Source organism: Anomaloglossus baeobatrachus, chromosome 8, assembly GCF_048569485.1.
Source record: "Anomaloglossus baeobatrachus isolate aAnoBae1 chromosome 8, aAnoBae1.hap1, whole genome shotgun sequence".
In the NCBI taxonomy this organism is placed as follows: domain Eukaryota; kingdom Metazoa; phylum Chordata; class Amphibia; order Anura; family Aromobatidae; genus Anomaloglossus; species Anomaloglossus baeobatrachus.
The window spans coordinates 192861132-192879454 of record NC_134360.1 but is presented as its reverse complement, the minus strand read 5'-3'; the positions used below and the strand labels follow the sequence as shown (position 1 = coordinate 192879454).

The 18323-nt window shown below is 44.4% G+C and overlaps 1 protein-coding gene across 1 annotated transcript in view; it reads right to left on the bottom strand.

The window, feature by feature from the left end:
• The window catches only part of BTBD8 (BTB domain containing 8), a 138133-nt gene that overhangs the window by 59443 nt on the left and 60367 nt on the right, over positions 1–18323 (bottom strand). Inside the window, 2 exon segments of the mRNA XM_075322323.1 lie at positions 7863–7965; positions 11081–11169. Of these exon segments, the coding sequence (XP_075178438.1) occupies positions 7863–7965; positions 11081–11169 (192 nt within the window).

Sequence of the window (18323 nt, the reverse complement as noted above, 5' to 3'; positions counted from 1 at the left end):
TACAAAGAAATCACCCAGCCCCATCTGCTTTGTTAATAAGTGCAAGCATTAACACTTGGGGGGAAAGAAGCAGACAATCTGGAAAGTCAGACTTCACAGACCTCAGCATGTGCAGAAGTGTGCCATTAACAAAAGATGGTGACAACGACTGGCAACAGATAAACTAAGAAGTCAAGTTCTCAGACAATAGAAAAAAGGTGCAAAATGCTCCCCGTGACTGACAACGCATCACCACACATTCGTCTCCAGGTCTCGTAAATTAACAATTTAGAGATGAATGCAACATTTTTTAAAGGGCTTTTATAGGAAAAAACAGCTGTATGATCTATTCTTAAGAGAGCGTCTTAAAGGTACAGTCACACATAACGAGATCGCTAGCGAGATCGCAGCTGAGTCACAGTTTCTGTGACGCAGTAGCGATCCCGTTAGCGATCTTGTTATGTGTGACACCTACCAGCGATCAGGCCCCTGCTGTGAGGTCGCCGGTCGTTGCAGAATGGTCCAGGCCATTTTCTTCAAAGGCGATGTCCTGCAGGGCAGGACACATCGCTGTGTGTGACACTGTGTGACAGGGTCACAGTGACTGCTGAGATCGTTATACAGGTCACTACTGCCACCTGTATTGTTCCTGCATCGCTGATAAGATCTGACTGTGTGACATCTCACCTGCCACCTCCCAGCGACTTACCTGCGATCCCTATCAGGTCGCATCGTTTTCGTGATCGCTGGTAAGTCGTTGTGTGTGACTGGGCCTTTACTCCTGGAACCCCCAGAGATGAGATGTCTGAAGGGTCCGCAATGCTATGCAGAGTCCTACATGTCACTTTACACACAGAAAAGTGTTCTATTTTAAGGCTGCTTTCACACTTGCATTGTTTTGCATCAGTTACAATCCATCGCTTTGAGGAATTACAGTATCCTGCAAAATATTTTGCAGGAATCCGGTTTTTCCCCATAGGCTGCTATTCGTGATGGATTGTGACTGATGGCCCTGCGTTGCATCCTCTGCGTGACGGATCAGTCGTTTACTGACTGATTAGGTGGGAGCAACGCTGAATGTAACTTTTTTTTGTATGCGGCGGATCGGTTTTTTACTGTGAGCATGCGCACAGTAAAAAACCATGATGACTGTAAATTCAGTTCCAGCAGCCAAAACTATCAGCTGATCAGCCGGGCGGGCACCTTTTGTGAACGATCAGCTGATCGTTCACAAAAGGCGGCCGCTGGGCAATCAGCTCAACGTTCACAAAAGGCGGCCGCTGGGCAATCAGCTGATCGTTCACAAAAGGTAGCCGTCGGCCGATCAGCTGATCGTTTACAAAAACTGGCTGCCGGTAAAACAGTAAAAAAAAAAAAAAAAAAAAAATACGAAAAACCCCCCAAAACACACAGATCTTTTTTTGCAGCATCGGTCACATAAGTTGTGCCACTATCTGCAAAGCATCCGCTGCATCAGTCACACAACTGATTGTGACTGATGCCAAACAACGCGGGTGTGAAAGCAGACTAAACATGATGTTTATTAGTATTCATTTATATGTCCCCAAACACAAAGAGGGGAAAGGATAAAAAAAAAAGTAACATATGCCATATTCTCTACACCTGAACACATATACAGCCCTGAACACAGGTTTTACAGCCCTCCTCACATATAGATATTGGATAGAGAGAGACAAATGTATGTATAATTAACTCACTACAACTGAAACTTTACTATAAAAAAATAAAATAAATAAAAAATACCAAATTGCAAGCTGCAGTCATATGTGAGTTACACTGAAGTCTCTGGAGGAAAAATGCATGCAACCTGCAACCAAAAATTCAATGGAGTTTGTTTGCAATGCTACTAAATAGTTAAGATGCAATGTCACGATTAGACACTTCTATCTTCAAGGTGTACAACACAACATTGCCGAGATTCTACTGAACTCCTCTCTTTCACTGATTGACAGATATTGGCCAGGATAGACATCAATATACTAGGCTCGCGCCTGCGCAAATACATCACCGGCACGGCTAGGGAAACTTTCTGCTCAGGCCTGCGATAGGGGCACAGCAAACTGCGCGAGACTTCGCCAGCAGCGTGGATGATGTCATCTATGTAAATCATGACAGGAGGACGGCAAACAGCGGCGGGGGGGGGGGGGGGTGGACAGGAGCCGAAATAGAGCCCGCCCATCTAGCAAACAAGTCATTTGCATAGGAAACGGTGAGTTTTTATAAAGGTTATTTTTGGGGTCTGCAAGGGGGGTCAGCAACAAGGTGCACCTTCATAGAATGCAGCCCAGGAGCTGCAGAAGGTGATACTTTTGGTTTAATAGGGAAAAAACTGGTGACAGTTTCCCTTTAACATTGAAGGCTATGGAGAACAGATCCGTTAACAGATTGCTATTTAGCCATCCATTTTTCTTGAATTTATAAATGGATCCATTTTTTTTTTTTTTTTACAGGATCAATAGCAATCCATGAACAGATCTGTTCTCCATAGATTCCAATGTTAAAAAAAACAAAAAAAAAAAACACAAAAACACAAAACGGATCCGGCAGAAATCAGTTATTTAACAACAGACAATAAAGTTGTGTTTGCAGAACGTTTTTGCCAACAGATCTCTGCAAAATCCATTCTAATGGATGATTACTGCACATGTGAACTCAGCCTTATGAGGAATTATTAGGGTGCGTATACAGGAGCAGTTCTGGGTACATACAGTTAGGTCCAGAAATATTTGGACAGTGACACAAGTTTTGTTATTTTAGCTGTTTACAAAAACATGTTCAGAAATACAATTATATATATAATATGGGCTGAAAGTGCACACTACCAGCTGCAATATGAGAGTTTTCACATCCAAATAGGAGAAAGGGTTTAGGAATCATAGCTCTGTAATGCATAGCCTCCTCTTTTTCGAGGGACCAAAAGTAATTGGACAAGGGACTCTAAGGGCTGCAATTAACTCTGAAGGTGTCTCCCTCGTTAACCTGTAATCAATGAAGTAGTTAAAAGGTCTGGGGTTGATTACAGGTGTGTGGTTTTGCATTTGGAAGCTGTTGCTCTGACCAGACAACATGCGGTCTAAGGAACTCTCAATTGAGGTGAAGCAGAACATCCTGAGGCTGAAAAAAAAGAAAAAATCCATCAGAGAGATAGCAGACATGCTTGGAGTAGCAAGATCAACAGTCGGGTACATTCTGAGAAAAAAGGAATTGACTGGTGAGCTTGGGAACTCAAAAAGGCCTGGGCGTCCACGGATGACAACAGTGGTGGATGATCGCCGCATACTTTCTTTGGTGAAGAAGAACCCGTTCACAACATCAACTGAAGCCCAGAACACTCTCAGTGAAGTAGATGTATCTGTCTCTAAGTCAACAGTAAAGAGAAGACTCCATGAAAGTAAATACAAAGGGTTCACATCTAGATGCAAACCATTCATCAATTCCAAAAATAGACAGGCCAGAGTTAAATTTGCTGAAAAACACCTCATGAAGCCAGCTCAGTTCTGGAAAAGTATTCTATGGACAGATGAGACAAAGATCAACCTGTACCAGAATGATGGGAAGAAAAAAGTTTGGAGAAGAAAGGGAACGGCACATGATCCAAGGCACACCACATCCTCTGTAAAACATGGTGGAGGCAACGTGATGGCATGGGCATGCATGGCTTTCAATGGCACTGGGTCACTTGTGTTTATTGATGACATAACAGCAGACAAGAGTAGCCGGATGAATTCTGAAGTGTACAGGGATATACTTTCAGCCCAGATTCAGCCAAATGCCGCAAAGTTGATCGGACGGCACTTCATAGTACAGATGGACAATGACCCCAAGCGTACAGCCAAAGCTACCCAGGAGTTCATGAGTGCAAAAAAGTGGAACATTCTGCAATGGCCAAGTCAATCACCAGATCTTAACCCAATTGAGCATGCATTTCACTTGCTCAAATCCAGACTTAAGACGGAAAGACCCACAAACAAGTAAGACCTGAAGGCTGCGGCTGTAAAGGCCTGGCAAAGCATTAAGAAGGAGGAAACCCAGCGTTTGGTGATGTCCATGGGTTCCAGACTTAAGGCAGTGATTGCCTCCAAAGGATTCGCAACAAAATATTGAAAATAAAAATATTTTGTTTGGGTTTGGTTTATTTGTCCAATTACTTTTGACCTCCTAAAATGTGGAGTGTTTGTAAAGAAATGTGTACAATTCCTACAATTTCTATCAGATATTTTTGTTCAAACCTTCAAATTAAACGTTACAATCTGCACTTGAATTCTGTTGTAGAGGTTTCATTTCAAATCCAATGTGGTGGCATGCAGAGCCCAACTCGCCAAAATTGTGTCACTGTCCAAATATTTCTGGACCTAACTGTATTGCTAATCCCTGCCTAACTGTTCCTGTATCTAGTAGCATAGAAATCTTTAGAAAAAATATTTCTAAAGTTCCTCTATGATATGCTAATAAGCACAGGGACTAGTTGCAGGGGCGTTATTTCCCCTGACTAGTCCACCCTTTTAGCATACCCACAGAGGCGTGCCAACATGCTATTCAATGCCCACTGCCCAGCGTCATCAGCAGTGACGCGCATACCTTTGTCCGTTGTCACCGCTTCAGAACCCCGGGCTTAGGGTCTGTGCACATGATCAGAAATATCAGCACTCCCGGTCATGCGCACTATGAAGCCAGGTGTACACTTCCTGGCTTCAGAGAGGTCTAGTGCGCATGACCAGAAGAAGTGCGGTGACTTCTGATCATGCGCACTGACCCTAAACGCAGTGTTCTGAAGCGGTGACAGTGGACACAGGTATATGCGTCACCACTGATGATGCTGGACATTGAATAGCATGTAAGCACGCCCCTGCGGGTGTGCTAACATGCTAAGAGGTTGGGCTAGTCAGTGGATATAACGTCCCCTCGCTCATTAGCATATCATAAAGGATCTTTAGAAATACTTTTTCTAAAGATCTCTTTATCTATACTACTAGATGCAGGAACAGTTGGGCAGGGATTAGCAATATACACCCAGAACTGCTCGTGGTACTGGGTTCATGTTGCACCTGACAGGTTCCCCGTTTACCGTATTTTTCAGGCCATAGGACACACTTTTTTCCCCCCAAATGTTGGGGGAAAGTGGGGGGTGCATCTTATGGTCTGAATGTGGCTGCGGAGAATGAGTGTGCTGCAGTGGAGCGGGTCATCGGGGCACGAGCAGGCTGCAGCAGTGCCTACCGTGACCACGTGGGCCCGCTCATTACATATGCACGCCCATCCTCTTGCCCATCATCTCAGCACTGAAGCCGACGCTGACAGGTGGGCGGGGTGATGGGCGGGGGGTACGCATAGTAAACAGCCGGCCGCATGATCACCCCTGGCAACTACACCCTGGAGTGATCATGCGGCTGTATTCACTGCTCCCCGCGCATCATCTTCAGCGTGGGGTGCAGTGAATCAGTACACTCACCGTTCCCCTGCAGCACCACAATGTCCTCCTGTCAGCCGGCTCAGTCTGTGTGGAGACTAGCGGCGCTCACAGCGATGACGTCATCGCTGTGCGCATGTGTCCACACACAGCCGGAGCCGGCAGACAGGAGGACATTGCGATGCAGCAGGGATCGTGGCCGGCTCCACACAGCGCTGCCGGCAGAAGGAGCCATGCTGCGTGGAGCGAGGAAAGGTGAGTACAGTATAAACGTTTATTTTTTGTGTGCCACAGGATGCAGGACATATAGCAGGATGGGGGTATATGAGCAGGATGGTGGGGGTATATGAGCAGTATGGTGGGGGTATATGAGCAGGATGGGGGAGCGCGCGCGCACACACACACACACACACACACACACACACACACACACACTACAAGGATGGGGTACATAAGTAGAGAATTTGGGGACATTACCCCCATAATAGAGTCAGCAGCAGATCCTCGCCCCATAACAGTGTGTCGTGACCACATTTTTTGCTTAAAGTTTTAGTTTCCTATTTTCCTTCTCTAAAACCAGGGTGCGTCTTATGGTCAGGTGCGTCTTATAGTCCGAAAAATACGGTTACTACACATCAGTAATCACCATATGATCTTCAGCTCGTATCACACTGGTTTGGAACACTGCACCCAAGTGAATGAAATATGTAGGTTAGGCTAGGTTCACATTTCCGTTGTTTTGCATCAGTCACATACGTTGCTTGATGCTTGTGACTGATGCGTTGTACAACAGGTGACAAGAATTGGAATTCATCGTAATCATAAAGCGGATTCTGTTGTAAAACGTGAGAGAGAACGATCAGCTGATCGTTTACAATAGCCAGCCGCCGGCTTTTGAGAGCGATCAGATGATCTCCCGGCAGCCGGCTAATGAGAGCGATCAGCTGATCGCTCACAGCAGCCGGCTGCTAGGTGATCAGCTGATCGCTCACAGAAGCCGGCCGCCGGGTGATCAGCTGATCGCTCACAGAAGCCGGCCGCCGGGTGATCAGCTGATCGCTCACAGAAGCCGGCCGCCGGGTGATCAGCTGATCGCTCACAGAAGCCGGCCGCCGGGTGATCAGCTGATCGCTCACAGAAGCCGGCCGCCGGGTGATCAGCTGATCGCTCACAGAAGGCGGCCGCAGGGTGATCAGCTGATCGCTCACAGAAAGCGGCCGCAGGGTGATCAGCTGATCGCTCACAGAAAGCGGCCGCAGGGTGATCAGCTGATCGCTCACAGAAAGCGGCCGCAGGGTGATCAGCTGATCGCTCACAGAAAGCGGCCGCAGGGTGATCAGCTGATCGCTCACAGAAAGCGGCCGCAGGGTGATCAGCTGATCGCTCACAGAAAGCGGCCTCCGGGTGATCAGCTGATCGCTCACAGAAAGCGGCCTCCGGGTGATCAGCTGATCGCTCACAGAAAGCGGCCTCCGGGTGATCAGCTGATCGCTCACCGAAGGTGGCTGCCGGGCGATCAGCTGATCGTTTGGCTGCCGAGAGAGAGCATGCGCAGCGAAATCAAAAGGATTCCGCTGCTCAAAAAACGCTACATGCTGCGTTCCTGCCGCTCGACGGTCAGTTGTTCCACGACTGATCAGTCGGGCGGTGGATGCAACGCAGCATCATCAGTCACAATCTGCTGCTCATACAAGCCTATGGCAACAACGGAATCCGCCAAACAGATTGCGTTGTTTATCAAAGTGGCGGATTGTGACTGATCATAAACAACGAAAATGTGAACCTAGCCTTATATGTCATCGGTGCCATTTCTACCATATTGATGTCTGTAGGAAGCACATAATACACTATTCTTGCTCCAAGACCAGAAGGATCACATTAACACCGGGATGACAGTGTCATTGCAGCACATTTTAAAACATGTCAGTCATTTTGCAGACACTGGTCTCCACACTACTGGTACAGAGAATTAAATTTTGATCCTGGAGGCACTGACCTATTTAAAAACCCTTGTTAACAAAAGACAGGAACAGAATCACTGAGCTAGCAGCTAATTTTAACTTTGGTCTAAATAAATAGATTATAGATAATTCAGTTTATCCAGTGAGCGCCACATCTGCTGGGTAAGCATAATTAACTATGTTTATGATGTTGCACAATATTATGTTTTTTCCCCCTTCTCCCGTTGAGACAGTACCTTATGCTTGCAGAATTTACTATAAAAATACAGACAACTAAAGGATTAGGCAGCACTTACAGGATACGAGGCAAAGCTCGCTCGGCTCAATCTACATGCATCACTGACTGTGTCCAATTTAATATATTAAGAAAAACGATGGGGTAGCCAAAAGCCACTGAGCATGGAAACAATGGTTACTGCCCACAACCACCAGTGTAACAATGCTGCTGGATATCCTGCCATATAATAGAGATAAAGGCAATTATTCATACTCACGAGTGACTGAACCAAAACATTAAGGCAACTTTTCTGCAAGTCTGCTGGCAAATTGGCAAAGCTTCTCTCGCACCAACATTTCACAAAATACTTCTCAATCCATCTAATGGACAAGGGTTATAAAGAAAAAGAAAAAAACTTAAAAACAAAATAGTAATAAACATTGTTTTTCAATGTTATCAGCTTCTTACACATTGCCAAATACAGTCGTGGCCAAAAGTTTTGAGAATGCTACAAATATTAATTTTTACAAAGTCTACTGCTTAAGTTTTTCTAATAAAATAGTTTGAAGAGAAAAGGGTATTATGGTACCGCGCCAACGACCACTCATGCAGGAGATGAATTTAACGTAACTTTATTCCATGCTCAGGTCTACGCGTTTCAGGAGGCTATGCTCCCTTCCTTTTATTGTGCACTGGCAGCACACGGTCATTGCTGGCTCCAGCTCTGATGGGGTTAATCTCTCCTCTGACTTCCTGTGTTCAGTTCGTACAAGTCCCAGAATTCTGGGACTTGTACGAACTGAACACAGGAAGTCAGAGGAGAGATTAACCCCATCAGAGCTGGAGCCAGCAATGACCGTGTGCTGCCAGTGCACAATAAAAGGAAGGGAGCATAGCCTCCTGAAACGCGTAGACCTGAGCATGGGATAAAGTTACGTTAAATTCATCTCCTGCATGAGTGGTCGTTGGCGCGGTACCATAATACCCTTTTCTCTTCAAACTATTTTACTTCATCCAAGGGGTAACTGCTGCCGCTGACCCATTGTCTATGCCCTTATAGTGGTTGTGACTGTCACAACTCCACTTGGTGAGTAACCTATGTGATTTTCACCCTATTTGTTTTTAGGGTAAGACCCTATTGCGCTCTCTCTCCACAGTGTTTCTTGTAAGTTTTTCTAATGGCAATTTGCATATACTCCAGAATGTCATAAAGAGTGATCAGCTTAACAGCAATTACTTGCAAAGTCAATATTGGCTAAGAAAATGAACTTTAACCCACAAAACACATTTCAACATCATTGCATTCCTGCCTTTAAAAGGAGCAGCTAACATTGTTTTAGTGATTGTTCCATTAACACAGGTGTGGGTGTTGATGAGGACAGGGCTGGCGAACAATCAGTAATGATTAAGTAAGGCTGGTTTCACACTACGTTTATTTAACATCCGTCCATAACGTTTTTTTAGCGGAAAAACGGATCCAGTGCAAATGCGTTTTCACTTCAATGCATTTGCAATGGACTCGCGTTAACACGCGTTCACCTGCGTTTGCGTGCGTTATAGTGAGGATCCAGCGACTTGCAGTTTTTTAACATCTTTCAAAAACGCTACTTGTAGCGTTTTTGAGCTGCGTCCAAATACTGCAAATTGCTGGATCCTGACTAAACAGCACGCAAACGCAGGTGAACGCTGGCGTGCTGATAGACAGGATCCTGCTTGCTCTACTGAGCATGCCCAGAACCAGTCTCGCGTGATCTGTCTCTCTCTCCTCCTCCCTCCCTCACCCTCTCTATCTCTGTCTTTCCCCCTTCCTCCCCTCCCTCTCTCTCCCACCTGAGAGCTGCGGACACTCGTAACCAAGGTAAATATCGGGTAACCACTTCTCTTAGTTACCCGATGTTTACGTTGGTTACGTGTGCAGGCAGCCCTGCTCCTAGCAGCTGCAGACACTCGTAACCAAGATAAATATCGGGTATCCAAGCCCGATGTTTACCTTGGTTACCAGCGTCTGCAGCTGTCAGAAGCCGGCTCCCAGTCTAGTTCCCCTCACTCCTGATCACATGACTCCAATGCCCGCCCCTAAACATCCAGTGACAGGATCCTGCAAAATAACAGATGCTTTTGCATGCGTTTTTTGCTGTAAAAGCAGGATCCGCTTTTGCAGCAAAAAAACGTTCCTGACGCATGTTAAATAAACGTAGTGTGAAACCAGCCTAAGAATGACACCACTGGACACTTTAAAAAGGAGGCTGGTGCTTGGTGTCATTGAATGGTACCAGAATGTCCTCAAAGAGCAACTTCTCCTAACTGTCCAAGAGCAGTTTGGCGCCCAACAATGCCTTTTCCAGCATGATGGAGCTCCTTGCCATAAAGCAAAGGTGATCACTAAATGGCTCATGGAACAAAACAGAGATTTTGGGTCCATGGCCTGGAAACTCCCCAGATCTTATTCCCATTGAGAACTTGTGGGCAATCAAGAGAGACGGGTGGACAAACAAAAACCAACAAATTCTGGCAAAATGCAAGCATTGCTTATGCAAGAATGGACTGTTATCAGTCAGGATTTGGTCCAGAAGTTGATTGAGAGCATATCAGGGAGAATTGCAGAGGTCCTGAAGAAGGGTCAACACTGCAAATATTGACTTGCTGCATTAACTCATTCTAACTGTCAATATAACCTTTTGGTACTCATAATATGATTGCAATTATATTTCTGTATGTGATGTAAACATCAGACAAACACAATTAAAAACCAGAGGGAAACAGATCATGTGAAAATATAAATTTTGGTGTCACTCAAAACTTTTGGCCATGACTGTACAGTGGAACCTTGGATTACAAGCATAATTGGTTCTGGCATTGTGCTCTTAAACCAAGTTACTCTTATATCAAAGTGAATTTTCCCATAGGAAATAACTGAAAACACAAACAATTTGTTCCACAACCCAAAAATATTTACAGTATTTATACAAAGTTATTATAGTAATACATAATGTACTGTATTCAAATAAAATTATTACCGTACACTAATACAAAATACAGTACAGTAAAAAAATCAGAAAACAAATTAAACTGTACATTAGTTTACAATAGAATTGTTGGTGTGCGGGAGGTACAAGCAATGTGCCGTACTGGTTATCAATAAGTACAATACTGTATCCACAAATGCAAATTGATACATACGCTATATAGTATATATTGCACTGTACAATGGTATACTGTATAGAGTACATATGGACAGAAAGTTACCTCCAGAGCAGGTCAGAGCGCGGTGAAAAGACGGAACTAGAAGTGTGCACGGTGAGTATTTGCTCTTATTGTAAAGCATTGCTCTTAAACCAAGTTACAAATTTGTAAAAAGCTTTGCTTTTCTTGCAAAACACTCTCAAACCAAGTTACTCTTAAACCAAGTTTCCACTGTATATTCTGTCAGGCCACCTAAGAGCAGCAAAAATATGGCTACAAAATAAGAAAGTGAGCGAATTCCCCTATACTTACCGCATACATGAAGTATACAGCGGCTCCTCGCCAACAGAGTGGGCAATATATAGACACTCCAACACAGACTGCTGCATCCCGGCTATAGGCTAAAACGATACAAAAATATATAGAAATTAACTCAAAAAGAATAAAGAGACATTAAGTATTTCGGAAAAATAATAACAAATGTGATAGAAATAAATCATGTAAGCGTTATCACCAACAAACAGTTCCCACGATCTGATGGTAAAAAGTGTTTCTGAGATGGTTTACTTCCTACTGATCCAGCTCAAGAAACAAGTGTATTGTTACAAGAAAACAAAAGATTTTCTATAGTCCTCGAAGACGGACACTCCTACAGTATGTTTACCAGCAAATCTGTAAAAAGGATGCAGACACTGGGGAGATCAGGTTGCAATGTGTGTGCCTCAAGGCAGAATCAAAGGACTTCACACACTGGACTCACGTAACAGTCTGATAAGCGATTTGTAGCATTCATCATGTGGTCTCGTACCGTACATTGCCATGTGGAGTGGTGCCGCTGTGGTTTCCACATTTCAGCATTTGTAAAAATTTCTATATTGCGTGTATAGCTCTTTTGGTCATATACCTCTTATGATAAGAGGTAGGTAAAAAGGAGTCTCTCCAAATATGAATGTTGACATTAAAATTTATAAACTTTTAGTTAAAAAAATTCCACCAAACCATTAAAAACATTTTTTTTTCTTTTAATACTGTAGTTATCCAAGGGGTGACTTTTTTGCATGCTGCGTAAGGAGGCTTTTGAGCCATGCAGTGCTCCTTTAGAATATTGAATATGCACATGGCCTCTTCAGAGAGGAAGAAGACTTAAATTCGGATGTTACGTCCAATAGGTGGTACTGGAGTTCAAGACCTCATACTTTCTGAAGAGGCAATTTGAATCTTCTAATACTGGAAATCAGCGTTTTCTCATCTGTGCTTTTGGGGTATACAAAACCATGGCTGGTTGTCACAAAGAGACAGACACTAGGTAGGCCTCCCCATCAGCTATGACCCTCTCATCCAAGCACTGCGCTAATAAGTTTTCTTTTTGTCTTCATTAGGGGACACAAGTAACTACGAGTGTATGCTGCTGTCGCTAGGAGGCGGACACCAGGCAAAAACAGTTCACTCCTCATTAGCAGGGTACACCTACATCTCCACCCTCCTCTCTGTCTATCATCCCACCTGTTCTCTACGCTCTGCAAATGACTTTCGACTTACATCCACACTAATTCGAACCTCCCACTCCTGGATCCAAGACTTCTTCCGAGCTGCACCAATCCTCTGGAACACTTTACCACAAGAAGATAGGACGAATCACAACTTACTCAGCTTCAGACGCACCATAAAAATGCATCTTTTTAGGGCGGCCTATCACACTCCCTAATCAAATTCAATTCACATAGTCCCTCTACAACTTCTCATAACCCCACGTCAAACTCCATGGCACCCAAATGCATCTCAAGGTTCTGGCCAATTGGTCCAGGAAGCCATTATCTATCCCCCATTTCCTTTAAATGCCTGGATTGTCATTGTAAATAAGCACTTGTACCTTCTTCCCACCATATCTCATTGTAGATTGTAAGCTCTCACGAGCAGGGTTGTCTTTTTTTTCCCCTCTAAATATTGTATTTTGTATAACTGTTACTTGTTTGTATATGATCCTCCTGAATTGTAAAGCGCTGCGGAATATGTTGGCGCTATGCTATAGAAAAAAAAAGATTATTCTTATTATTATTACACTCTCTAACTGGCATGAAGCTAGCAGTTTTAGCTTAGTGTCAGTAGGAGGCAGGCACAGGGCTGTTCCCAGACCAGTTTCTACCTTAGGGTTCTTTCTTGTGTTTTATTCATCTTTTCCCTTTGTTTTTCAGATTCTTCTGCTTAAGGGCAACAGGGACTAACCGCTCACCCAGTCTTCCAATCTAAGAGATATCGGTGTGGTCTGATCCACATTGTACCCTCTCTGGTATGACAGGCAAGAACCCACCCCCCTCGTGTTTCCTGTTGAACCATTCCTCCCCCCGTTGGGGCATCTGAAGCAGTCTTGTGCACTGTCCAGGACCAACGATGCGAGAAGGAAGACATACCCATTCCAGCGATCCTCTCACCAGGCTTGCCTGATATAATCTTCTGGACTTTGAGGAAGGAGTTGGGATGCACCCGGATCAGATATCACTTCCTTCCGTAGACTCTTCACTGCGACGGGTGACTCCAGAACAGGATATCCCCGGGGGGAGGGGGTCACTTTCCCATCACTCAGTCATGTCCTAGCTCCGGTCTTCTTTTCTAACTTTATTCCCTGGCTTTTCCCCCCTTTTCAGCCCCGCCCTCCTCTCTCGCCAGCAGCACAGACTTCAGTTTCTCCCACCGCTCCTCACTGATCCACGGACTGCCTACACAGATCGGGGATCTCAGGACTGGGTAGGCTCTGGCCAGGTTAATTTTTTTCCTGTTGCATAGGCACAGCACTCCTCAGCAGCTCTCTGGGCCCAAGCCTTATCCAAAACTCGCTCCTGCCCTAACACTATATTATTTTTCACTACGCTTGCTCCTCCTGCAAGAACAAAATTGTTCACAGGTCAGATTTTGCCATTCTGCCCTGACTGTTGCACCCCCTCCAAAACAGGCCTCACAGGACCCTACCGATAGGCACATTGAAGACCTTTCCAAGTGAGTCTTGGAGAGTGCAAGTGCCTCCATTTGTTCTGCCTTCACTTCCAAGTGAGTAAGTAAATGTCCGCCTGAGCAACACTTTGTCAGGGAGTTCTATCTGACGAGCTTGCTGATGTAGTAGATCAAATTGCCCATGCCAAAAAGTATTTACTTGAAGCCTTCTTAGACGCTGCCAGTTGCTCAAATTTTACCACCAGCAACCCTGTAGCTATCAGCAGGATCCTCTGGCTTAAGATTGAGAATGCAGACACTGCATCCAAGTCTCTCACCAGCCTTTCTTTCCAGGGGTCTTGTCTCTCTGGTATTAAACTGGACCAAATCATCTGACACCACCGGTGGCGACAGTAGCTCTTTTCCCCAGCCCAAACAAGCTTTCTCCTCCCCAGGAGACGCCCTCCGGGTTTTCGCTCCTTTGGGAATTTTCCATTCCTTGGGTCTTCACCCAATGAGACCGGTGCCCAGTCCTTCAGAAAAGGCGGTGGCTTTTTTTTAAGCCCACTCCCTCCTGGCCTCCACAGAGCCATCAAGCAAAGTCATCAAAAAGTCCAGGTCTAACAGATTTTCTTCTACATGATGGGTTGTCCCAATCTGGGAATCCTCTCAGGGGAGGTGGCCGCCACCTTCTCTTCTGAGATGTGTGGCTCTCCATAGTCGATGATTCTAGGGTCAAAAAATTGTAACCACCGCTTACAAAATAGAAATTTTCCCTTCAGGGCTTCGAGTCCCACTCCCCAAGGGAAATGTTCAGATTCTTGGATTCTATCAAGCCATCTCTTCCCTTTTCTGGGCAAGCATAACTGTACTTGTTCCTACTCAAGAGCACTTTTCAGATTTCTATTCCAGCCTTTTCATGTTCCCAAAGAAGGGCAGCTCTGTCTGTCTGATCTTAGACCTCAAGCTCCTAAACTGGCAGGTTAGTCTCCGTCGCTTCAGAATAGAGTCCCTGTGCTCGGTGAATGCCTCTAAGGAACCGGAGGAATTCCTATGCTATTCCTATTCCTATTACCTTCATATTCCAATGTGTACCACTCCTCAGACTTTTTCCACTTTGCAATCCAAAAGGTCCCACTGCCAGTTCAACAGCTCTTATCTTCGGTCTCGCCTCAGCACCCAGAGCGTTTATGAAGGTCATAGCAGCAGTCATGGCCATTCTTCGCTCTAAAGGGATAGTAGACATTCCCTATCTCGACGACCTCCTGATAAAGTGTCACTCAACCCTCTTACCCTCTTATCAACACAGCGAAGTCGTGTCTGATCCTGGTCCAGTGCTCAGTTATCCTAGGCATGCTAAGAGACATCACTCACATCATGCTATAGCATCAAAAAGAAAAAGATTTCAGCCCTCGTTCACTCATGCGTCCTACACCTTGCTCTCTTTGGTTCTGCATGAGCATGCTAGGTAAGTTAGTTGCTGCAATGGAGGCAGTTTGCTTTGCTCTGTTACACACTCGCTCTGTCAGCTTGGGATAAGAGAATCTCCTCCCTGGATCGTCCCGTTCTTCTAGCTTTTCGAGTGAGGCAGTCTCTGGCCTGGTGGTGTCTCTCATCGTCCATTCAGCACAGGAGGTAATTCTTTTCAATCTACTGGCAGATTGTCAAGATGGATGCCAGCCATCTTGTTTAGGGAGCAATTTTCCTCTGTCACACAGCTTAAGGACATTGGAACTCTTGGGAGACCTCTCTCCCCATCAATATCCCGGAACTCAGAGACATTTCTCGCACTCTTTCACTGGCAGGACCTGCTAGCGGGTTGCCCAGTACATATTCAGTCCGACAAAGACATGGCTGTTGCTCCATGTTACACCCCAATAGTTGATTTATGCAAGTCCATCTCAGAAGTCTCTCAGATTCTGTCCTGGGCCAAACTTCATGTTCCAGCAAACTCAGCAGCAAACATTCCAGGTGTGGACAAATGGGTCACAGACTTCCTAAGTCATCAGGACCTCCCCTCGGGAGAGTGGTCCTTCAATACGTCAGTGTTCAATCAAATCTGGCAAAGGTGGGGAATCCGTGACGTTGACCGGATTGTGTCACGCATGAATAACAAAGTTCCTTATTTTGTGTCCAGATCTCGCGATCCACTGGAAATCTGATTCGACGCCCTGATACTTCCCTGGTCTCAGTTCCATCTGCCTCTAGCTCCTCTCTTCTGCTACCCACTCCATAGAATTTTAAAAAGAGTCAACTATTATCTCCAATCTCAGTAATGGGAAAATCTGCATTCACTTGCTAGTGATTTTAGCCATAAAAATGACGGTGAAAGAGCAATTCAAGAGAAAATAAAAATCATATTTCTCTGATGAGATGTATTGTAAAGTTGCTTATTGTCATCTGTAGTTTTGATTTATGAAATAAAAATTAAAAACTACGGTAGTTACTCTTAACAGTCTATGGGAAGCAAGGGGGAGAACCTAGTCAAAAATTTCCTTGCAGAATCTTTATCCATATGGGAATGGGGAACAACAGGGCCTTCAGCAATCGGACACTCATCCATCAGCTATTCTGTGAAGAGGTGATAAGTTGTAATTGTAGGACAAGCCCTTTAATTCAAGGCCTTGCACAGGTTATAGAGTCCAAATTTTATGAATTAAAGAAGACTTATAACTAACTTGGGCAAACAAAATAAAATAAAGTAAAATATCTTGTAAAAATCCCCATGATTATGTAGCCTACTGAACCAGACTAAAGGGCCATTTTAAATGCTTAGGAAGCTTTTGCAGGTGTTTTGTGGTAATTATTCTAATTTTCTGAGATAATGACTTTTGGGTTTTCATTGGCTGTAAGGCATAATCATCAACATCAGAAATAAACACTTGAAATAGATCCCTCTGTGTGTAATGACTCTATACATGTGTTTGCCTTTTTGTATTGAATTACTGAAATAAATTAACGTTTTGATGATATTCTAATTTATTGAGATGCACTTGTAAATCCAAGTCCCCTGTCTTATAAAGCCCTATTTTGAAGTGAAATAAAAAACAAACAAGAGTGGTTCTCTAATCCATAAGTGCCTGAAAGATGTGGATGACACCTCTGGCATTTGATCCTGTTACGGCAGTGGAGGAGAGGTGGTGGGGAGAAGAGGTGGTCTGTAATTCTTATTTACAGATTCACATTGGCAAAGTTTCCCCCAGGATAGACAAAGTGGTGGGAATACCCATACACAAGGACCACTTAAAGAGAACCAGTCACCAGGATTTTTGTATATAACCTAAAGCCAGTGCTATACTGGCACTATCAGGCTGATTCTTTACATACCTGTAGTGGTCAGCGAAGATGTTTAGGTATTAAAATCCAAGAAAATAAAAAGTTTATAAAAATCATCAGCTTCTTGAGTGACAGCAGCTGAGGAGCAGATAATATCTGGGAGGGTATTCATAATTATCCCCTCCCTGTTAGAATTAGCATAAGTATTATACAATCGATGTAACTTTTGTCTTCCAGTACCTATGCTGAGGTCATTCTCATGTGACCAGAAGTGGCGGGGCCTCAGCCAACAAAGCTGATATTGATAATAATACATTTTATCCATTTATATAGCGCTGTTAATTCCACAGCGCTTTACATACATTGGCAATACTGTCCCCATTGGGGCTCACAATCTAGAGACCCTATCTATGTCTTTGTAGTGTGGGAGGAAACCGGAGAACCCAGAGGAAACCCACGCAAACACGAGGAGAACATACAAACTCCTTGCAGATGGTGTCCTTGGTGAGATTTGAACCCAGGACCCCAGCGCTGCAAGGCAGCAGTGCTAACCACTGAGCCACCGTGCTGCCCATGAAGCAACATTTTCCTATTGGCTGAGGCTCCGCCCCTTCTGGTCACATGGGTATGACCTCAACACAGGTCCTGGAAGAGAAAAAGTTACATCGATTGTATAATACTTATGCTAATTCTAACAGGGGGAGGGGATAACTATGAATGCCCCCCAGCTATTATCTGATCCTCAGCTGCTGTCACTCAAGAAGCTGATTATTTTATAAACTCTATTTTCTTGGATTTCAAAACCTATACATTAGAACTGACCACTACAGGTGTGTAGAGAATCAGCCTGATAGTGCCAGTATAGCACTGGCTTTAGCTTATATACGAAAATCCTGGTGATTGGTTCCCTTTAATGACAAGCCAAAATCACTATTATGAACAATACACATTTGGAATTACAAGACTTTAGATGAGACTTTGAATGAAGTAAGATTATACTCCTAGAATACTGTATGTTATGAAGGTCACTGTGCGCATTAGCTGGCGAGCACTACTGCTGCTGACAATGGGAAAAATTACGCCATTGAAAAAAAAAAGCAAACTGAAAAAGAACAGTAAATAATGTTTTAAAAGAAAAGGTGGCAAACGACATCAATATAATTCTGCAAGAAATGAATCCTCCTACAAAATCATCTGACAAAGACAATCTATTGCTGGCTCTATTCTCACACTTGGATGGCAGCAGATGACGCAGCAACGCTACAGACATCTGTTCCTACACAGCACTTCTAAAAATGTTACTGCCGACACACAGCTGACAAAGACAGCCGAGGGCTGGAGAGCCAATTACAGG